Raw genomic sequence first — 9,172 nt, forward strand, 5'->3', positions numbered from 1 at the left:
TGACTATGGTTCAGCTGTATACCTGGCTAAACCAATTATTTTCACACTTTGCTTTTATAAAGACCACTATACAGTAAAATACAATCATAAATACAAATTCCTTCCTCTCTCTATTGCCATTTTAGTGTCAGAGCCAAGTAGACTAAGCCAGCTCCACTATTAGGTAACGGAAGCAATGTAATTATAATCTCATTAGTATTTAACCATGGCTTTGCACACTGGCATAAAACATTTCATCGTAGTTATGAGATCTTGGATAAGGTGTGTTCTCAGGATTTTGGTCTCCACATCTATAAATGAGACTGTATTAGACAATCTCTCCTCTACTTCCCAAAACTTTCTAAATTAGTCTATACATTTTACAGTAATTAGCTGACTCTTAGTAGTTTCTAAAAAAAAAAAACAACCTTCTTATTCTTCAAATAGAGTTTTTCATTTTGATTTACTTAATTCTAACAAAATACCCCAATGATCTTTTTTAATTTAAATTCAATTAATTAACATATAGTGTATTATTAGTTTCAGAAGGTAGAGTTCAGTGATCCATCAGTTGCATGTAACACCCAGTGCTCATTACATCATGTGCCCTCCTTAATGCCCATCACCCCATTACCCTATTCTCCCATCCCCCTCGCCTCCAGCAACCCTCAGTTTATTTCCTATGGTTAAGAGTCTCTTATGTTTGTCTCCCTCTCTGATTACGTCTTGTTTTACTTTTCCCTCCCTTCCTCTATGCTCCTCTGTTTTGTTTCTTAAATTCCACACATGAGTGAAATAATATGATAATTGTCTTTCTCTCATTGATTTATTTCACTTAGCATAAGACCCTCTAGTTCAAACTATGAAAAGATCCCAGATGTCCATCAACAGATGAATGGATAAAGAAGATGTGGTATATATATACGATGGAATATTACTCAGCCATCAAGAAAAAAATGAAATCTTGCCATTTGCAAGATGGATGGAACTAGAGGGTATTATCCCAATGATCTTTAAATGAAAATATTAAAGTTTGTCAGTATCCATAGCAGGGAAAAAAAATTAAAGAATTTACACATTACATTTCTGGTTATAATAAAGTCCAAAGAATGGATTTTTTTTAAAAAGATCTTATGCCTTGACTATAAGTACTTATGTATTATAACAAAGGATTAACAAATTTTACTCATAGAAAAATTGTATAAAACACTTTGATGTATTCCACAGGTATTAAGTACTGACAACTAAAAATAACCAAAAGAAAGACAAGACTTATTAATATAAACTAAATGGGTTTTGGATATAAAACAGATGATAACTAAGAGTTTTGCTAATTGGGACTAACTTTCCAAATGAGAATATAAAGAGCATACAAAATAGAGTTCTCAAAGTTGTATCAAGATGAATAACTGTTTGATACTTTAAGGTAATTGTAAATTTTACATGAAAATTTTGTTGAACAAATGAATGAATTTCCAACCATAGAAGAGTATCTATATCTAGCACATAGTAGATGCTCAATAAATGTATGCCGAATGAGTTAAGACCAAGTTTCTTTTTGAAAAATAAGACCAAGAAAATTTTAAACACTTAAAAAACATATTATTGGCTCCTTACAGGCACAAATGTTTGAAATGAGGACAGGAAAACTTAGTTCAAATCAAGTAAAGATATAAAAATATAAAGAATAGCTCTAGTCAATAAACAATGTGAAATGTTCTTCTTGTCTTAATCTACAATTAATGATATTCTGCCATAATGTTTTCAGACAGGAACAAAATGGAATTTATATAGTCTCTCAAGATTCACTTTAAAATGTGAGAAATGTAAATGTGAAAATCATGTCTTATTTTCCCCTTCATTCACTGAATAGATATTTATTGAACACTTACAATAGCAAGTGCTTATTCCTTTCCTTATTTTAGGTCCAGCAAATGGAATAAGCCAAAGACTAATTAGCCAAGATTTTATAAAAGGAAAGTTTCTATATGTCAGTGTCATAACTCATTTTCCATTTAATTCCTATTGTTCCATGTACAATGTATATTTATAATATCCAGTTCAGGTTTCTATATTTCTTCTATAAATAAAACCATTTTTATCATTTTTATGACAGTACATTAAACTATACCTTATTTTTTTTCTCTTGCATTGACTTATGGATGCGTTCTCTTAGGGGTTTCACTGATGAATTATTCACTTGTGTGGGAGATCTAAGTCCAAAAAAAGCAAAAATGTATAAACAAGAGTAGCTTCTTAACTTGTTTTTGCCCCTCCTTTACCCAAAAGCAGTAATAAAATAAAAAGACAACTAAATCTAGGTGTTTATAATACTGCATAAAAGTGTCAGAGTTACTATTGAGAGTTCTAAATATTAATAATTTGCTAAGTTAATTAATTCAGTCACTACATATTTGAGTTTCTAATATATGTAAGGCACTGTGCAAGATATTATGAAGGATAGAAAGTAGATTCATTCACTGCCCTGAATTCAGGCATCCTGAAGCCTAAGGAAATAAGATATCCACACAACTAAAATTTAAAATAAAAAAGGACAAGTGCTGTAGCAGGGGAATTCAATACAGTTTAGAAATAGGACGGTCAAAGAAGGTACAATGGAGAAAGATACTGGAGCTTTGGAGCCAGACAAACCTGGATTCCTCAATAAATTCCTTTCTGGTTTAACAGAGCCAGAGTCATAACCTCTTTAACTCAAAAGACTGTTATATAAGAATAAAGGAGAGTCTATTCTAAGAACCACTAGTTTATAACCTTACATTGACTCATATTCATACACTACATTGTCCTTAATTTTATCATTTTAATGCAGACCACGAAAAAAATTCACTTTACCATGAATTGGCACTTGTGTGCACAATGACAATTGCAAATGCTAAGGTAACTGTAAACAATTGAAATATCTTTGGCCACATGGTTGAGAAAAATACTTCTTTAAAATGGATGTAGGGATTGATTTTGTTTAATAAAATTCTATAAACACAAAATAACTTTCTCTTTAAAAAATGGTAGAATTGAATCTGAGAGAAAATTTAATCATTTATGTTTTACCTAAAAAGCAAACTTTGTTAAACAGAAGGTAAAAGAAGAAAAAACAAAGATTCATTTTCTTTCCACTTTTTTCGTAAATCATTGATAAAATAAATTTTTGTTGTTAGGAAAATATTTGAACACTTTTGAAGTAGAACATGGGTGAATTACATCATGCCCAAATATAAAAGCATAATCATTGAAAGCTGGTGAAGAGATTTAAATAAATTGGAGGACAACACTGTCTGACAAACCATTGCAAAGTTTCTCTTCAAAGAGAAAAATAGAAGAGAGCAACAAGTAGGATGACTTTGTAAAGTTTCTCCACAATGTACTAAATAAGATTTAAAATTGTTGTTCTAAAACTTTACATGTTTCTATAAATGAATGTTTATTAATGCAAAATATCACCAACCTACTCAATGTTTGACCTAGTTGTTGTTAAAACTGGAACGTATCAGTATCTTGCACAGAATACCAAAACTACTTTGGTAAGTATTTTTCTTCATAAAAGGAAGAATCAACAGATGTCAATTCCAATGTAAGTCTGGTGTATATGCTCTCTCCTGTTCTCATGAAGAGCAGCACAATACTTGGAGGACAGACCTGAAGTTTTGGAGCACAACACTTTTGCTACTTGCTAACTGTACTCTCTTAGGCAAATTACTTAATCTCTGTCTCTCAAGTGTCTAATTTTTTACTTATGAAGTGGGGCTATTACTGAAAGATGTTATGAGGGCTGAGATAATATAAGTGAAAGCAGTCACCAAAGTTTTTGACATACACAGCAAAGGAAATAAATATTTCCAAAGCAAAAAACAAGCACAAAAAAAGAAAAACAAAAATACTGGTCATATTCTCACAAAATACTGTTTTTATAAAAACTTTCCCATATCCAAATGTTCAATCTCCCTTTAACTTTTGTTTTCTCTCTTCACACTTTCTGTAGTCTCCAAGTGTCTTACCATAATGTATTTCTTTTTAATCAATGAGGTGGGTTTTTTTTTAATTCCCTTTATAGAGTAGAGTTAACATTCACATACATATCACTTCCACATTACTTACCTAAAAAGTGTAAGAATAGAAGTTCCATTATGATGAATTGTGTTTTCATCGTCATATAAAAGCTCTGCTTTGTTTTTGGTAGGCATACTGGCTGCTTCTTCATCCAAAAGAACTAGTAAAGTTTTCACAGTATCTCTGCCACAGTATGCAGTGCCATGGTTTATGGCATAAGATTTTGGCTAGAACAAAAAATACTACTAAGTAAATGTAACAATCACCAAAGTTGGGGCAATCAGCCATTCTTTTCCATTTCTTGTGCTGCTGTTCTCCTCCTCCTGTTTTGTTTAAGTTATAAAAAATCAACCATGCGAAATGGCTTTAAGTCATGAAATATTTCTCCCTCAAGTCATACTAAAATCAATCTTATCACCTTCCCAAAGCACAAAAAAATACAGAAAATAGTATCATCACAGAAAGATATTGATTCTGGTCAAGATAACATCTAGCTTTAAGTCAGAAAATTTAGTAACTATTTAACTATGTGACCCTAGCTAGCCTAATGACTTAGCCTCCCTGTGTATTTTTTCTTTCTTATATACCAAAGAGAGATGGGGTTCTGTTGATGTGAATACCAACCCCATAGATGGTGGTAAAAATCTACTCAAATGCAGGCACCTGGGTAGCTCAGTCAGTTAGGCATCTGCCTTTGGCTCGGGTAATGATCCCAGGGTCCTAGGATTGAGCCCCACAGCAGGGTCCCTGCTCGGTGGGGAGTCTGCCTCTCCCTCTCCATCTGCCTCTCCCCCAGCTCATGCTCTCTCTCACTCTCTCTCTAGTAAATAAATAAAATCTTAAAAAAAAAAAAGATCTATTCAAATGCAATAATTAAAAATGAGTTGACATTCATTCATTCAGTAATCCATTGATAAGTACACACCAAGTCCTAAGCACAGTGTTTGAAGCTAAGGTTACAAAGGTAAAAACCACTGCCTCAAGGAACCCATAGTCCCCTTGATAAAATAAGTAAGTAACCAACAACTGCATTACAAAGTACTAAGTGTTATTTCTAACAGAATGGATACATGGTACAAGAGGAGCACACAAAGGTAGTGATCAATTTACTCTAGAATCAAGGATGGCTTCATGGAGGAGACACACAGGGGTGGGAGGGAACATGGCACTTTTAAGGACCAGGCTAACATGATATAGCTGAAGAACAGGGTAACAGAGAGGGAGTTATGTGAGATGAACCTGGGAAAGCTCTATAAATCCAGCAAAGAAATTATAAATCAGTCTGTTACAGAGTTAAAGTCTTTTGCTTTATTAATCAAGAACATAAATGATCCTATTTAGATTATTAAAAAATGATGGCAATGCATAAAATACATTCCAGGGTAAGAATGTTATTAAGTCTGGAGACAGGACCACAAATTAAGAGACTGTAATAGTCCAGCTTGGAAATGAAGAAGGTAGTCGCAGTGAACTAAAACAGTAACAGTGCAGATAAAGAAAAAGCAGGTTAAAAGAGGAGAGCTAGAAAAACTTAGTGACTAGACAGAATAAGGGAAAATAGATGATAATATAATATTATATGCAGACACATGTAAGCACAAACTCTGAAGATATCTCTAGCTAGGTTTGATACCAACTTACCAGTAGTATGTACTGTATAATTCTGGGAAAGTTCCTTAACCTCACTGTGCTTCAGTTAAGTCACTGGTAAAATAGGGGTAATGATAGAACGATAGTGCCCAACCCATACAGTACGTTAGACATTGCACCAAAATATCGAAGTTTCTGGGACATCTGTTGTAGCTGTGCCACTTTCCTCAGCTTTCATCTGAGGTCTTTCACATGGTCTTAGCCTCCCTTCTCTACTGGGCTGACCAAACTACTGTAGAGCTACACCAGAATTTTAACAAACTGCTTATCACAATAATGATTGCTATCACATTATATGCGCTTATCACAATAGTAACGGCTTATCACAATATATGTGCTTAACATATACCCTTCATCAGTACCAGAGAAAAAGCCCATATTGTTTAATATTAACTTACTGAGAATTATTGGATAGTATTTTTCAAAGATTTCTGATTTGGTTGATACGTAAAATTAAGAACCAGGTTGCACCTTTATTTCTTGTGACAGGAAATGGCAGAGACTGGGGCTCTTAATTACCTGAGGTATGACAGTTTCTGATTTAGACTTATAGTAACAACCTGGTTGTCATTTGAGCCAAGCTAGTCACAGGAAGCGTTAACACACATGAAACACAAGCTAGTCACAGGAAGCGTTAACACACATGGGGCAACAACCCAGAATCTCCCCTATGTCCCACCTTCCAATTAATCTGAAAACATGCATTGTTACAGAAAAATAACTAAAAATTGTTCCCAAGGACCGTGAAAATAGATGAATAATAGATGTATAATGATAAATAAAATAGATGTATAATAATAATAGATGAATAATAAAACATAAGCAAAAGTCTTTCTTCATACACTGATTATCACAATCACACCTAAGGAAAAGGGGCTTTTGTTGCTTGAATTAAACTGCAACAAATGGATTATAATACATACTGCCAAATTCTTTTTTAGAGATGAAAAGGTGGTAGATAATTTCTCCTATAATACTATAGTTATTGTACTGTATACAATGTTTGTACAAAAAAAAAAGAAAGAGGTAAACATTCTAGGAATATATAGTTAAAAGATTTCTAAGTATAGGAGAAATTCCTAATGTTTGCAGTAGGCTGGTAATAGAGGTAGAAAACAACAGATCATAAAGATGAAAAAATTCTATTGAAGAAAAATAGGGCGCCTGGGTGGCTCAGTTGGTTAAGCGACTGCCTTCGGCTCAGGTCATGATCCTGGAGTTCCAGGATCGAGTCCCGCATCGGGCTCCCTGCTCAGCGGGGAGTCCGCTTCTCCCTCTGACCCTCCCCCCTCTTGTGCTCTCTTTCATTCTCTCTCTCAAATAAATAAATAAAATCTTTAAAAAAAAAAAAAAGAAAAATAAACTGAATAGAAACCATTTCTGTGGCTGTTCTACAGAGTACCTAGTACTGGGGCCAGAACCAGAGAAACCTTGCTCTTATTTCATATTTGAATAAGTGGCAAAAAATAATGGTTTCATAGGAATAATTATTGAAAAATATTTTAAGACACTTTAATAACCATCAAGAATTATAAATTTCGAGTGCTACAAGGGATGCTGCAGATTATCCAACACGCTACTTTAACAAATACAGACAATTTGGCCCAAAGATGTTATGATTTATTTCAAGTCAAACATAATCCTATATAATCCTATTGAGAAACTTAAATTTTCAATATCTCATAACACAGGAAAAACATTCTTCTGACTTAAGTAGCAATAGTAAAACATTTCTATAACAAGTAGAAGCGATAATGTTTTGTATAGAAGTATAATGAAAAATAAAAAGCTCATTACCCGTGCAGGACTGATGTCAGTGGTACTAACAGCTACTTCTCCTTGTTGAGAATTGATAATATTTTTAATCCTCAAATCCAAATCCTGAGTGACTTCCTCTACTGCTTTACAAAAAGGATCCCTGCTGTTCTGGCCTTTAATCAGTTGCATCTTTATCACTGAGAGTATCCGACCCCCTGCAGTGCTGAAAATAGAAATAAGATCACCTTTATAATAGCATTAGAAATGACAATATGCTTATAAGCTTGAAAATAAACTTCTCAAAGTTAATCAACACTTTTCAAAAAATATGACTTTGATCTTATAAATCAAACTAACACATTTAAGAAAAGAATGAGAACCATGAGCAACAAAATTAAAAAGTTTTTCTTAAAGCAAGTCATTTCAACAAAGTTACTTCTTCCCTGATTTGAAAGCTGAAGGGAAATATTTTAGTTATAGATGATACATAGTAAGTTTCAGGTGCAGTTATACACACATAATATACTTAAAATATGTACCTTTAGATACAAGGTAACAGAAACGCTACCTCTCATTGAATACCTAGAATCCTACATTACTTTAATCTTAAAATCATTTCAATAAGTATTATTATCCTTAAATCACAGATGAGAAAATTGAGTCTCAAAAAGGTTAAATAGCTTGTCCAAGAACACGAGCGTTCTGGGCTAGGAAGGAGGTGGTGAGGACTGACCTGAAACATAACACTGCATTCTAATATGAGAACTGTTATTAGGTGGAAGGCGAGATTAAGCTAGTTAATATTGATCTAAAGCAAACCAAAGACTGGACCAACTATGTCCAACAGACAAGTGTTTTAAAAAACCTGAGATCAATTATTTCTTTATACTAAGCCTGAACCTGAATGAATTTAGGTTGAAGTTCCTGCTCTAGAAGGCTGACCTAAAAAAATGTGAGAAATATATAGGAAGAAGGATTTTGATCTATTGCAAGGAAGAAATTAGAGGTATCCAACAATAGAAGAGGGCTCTTTTTTAAAGTCAGAAGATCTCCATCCCTAGAGGTATCCCTGGAAAGGCTGTGCAGTGCTGAATGAGAAGGTGGTATGGCCTGGCTATAAGGTCAGACTGCCTGAGCACAAAATAACAGTTCCCCATCCCTCGCCTCCCCCACCGTCTACCTTGAGTATGCTATTTAACTTTTCTGTGACTTTTATAGTGGCATAAAGGAAATTATGAATTAGAGTTTTTATCCACATTGCCTTATTACCAGGTTTTATGTTTTGGGGAAGAAGCCAGGTTTCCTAACAAACACTGGAAATATGATTGTTCACATTCAAATAGTTGTTCCAAATAGAGAAGGAAAGTTAGAAGAATTGCAGAAACACTTAATGTATGATTAGACCAGTGTCTCCCAAATTTACCTGATTATCAGAATCATATTCAGCATTTGTTTAAAATATCATCTCCAGATCCCACCCTGTTGAATCACAAACTGCAGAGAAGGGTACTGAACAACTGCACTGTTTTAAAAATACCACAGGTGATTCTGACAACTACACAAGCTTGAGAAACATTTCATTAAAAGGAAGGAAGGAAGGATGGAAGGGAGGGAGGGAGGGAGGGAGGGAGAGAGAGAGAGAGAGAGAGAGAGAAAGAAAGAAAGAAAGAAAGAAAGAAAGAAAGAAAGAAAGAAAGAAAGAAAGAAAGAAAGAAAGAAA

The 9,172-nt window shown here is 33.8% G+C and overlaps 1 protein-coding gene across 8 annotated transcripts in view; it reads right to left on the minus strand.

Moving 5' to 3' along the window:
- Positions 1–9,172, minus strand: part of LOC110578053 (PARP1 binding protein) — a 61,997-nt gene that overhangs the window by 15,551 nt on the left and 37,274 nt on the right. For 3 of the 8 annotated variants that reach the window (XM_044914718.1, XM_044914717.1, XM_021687572.1), the window contains 3 exons: positions 7,492–7,675; positions 4,093–4,271; positions 2,111–2,192 (listed from right to left, as the gene is read on the minus strand). The exons of 2 other annotated variants lie outside the window; for them this stretch is intronic. In XM_044914718.1, coding sequence (XP_044770653.1) covers positions 2,111–2,192; positions 4,093–4,271; positions 7,492–7,675 — 445 coding nt within the window. The remainder of the gene's footprint in view (positions 1–2,110; positions 2,193–4,092; positions 4,272–7,491; positions 7,676–9,172) is intronic. 3 more of the 8 variants (XM_044914721.1, XM_044914720.1, XM_044914719.1) reach the window with 2 other exon arrangements.

The sequence above is a fragment of the Neomonachus schauinslandi genome, chromosome 5 (assembly GCF_002201575.2).
Source record: "Neomonachus schauinslandi chromosome 5, ASM220157v2, whole genome shotgun sequence".
In the NCBI taxonomy this organism is placed as follows: Eukaryota; Metazoa; Chordata; class Mammalia; order Carnivora; family Phocidae; genus Neomonachus; species Neomonachus schauinslandi.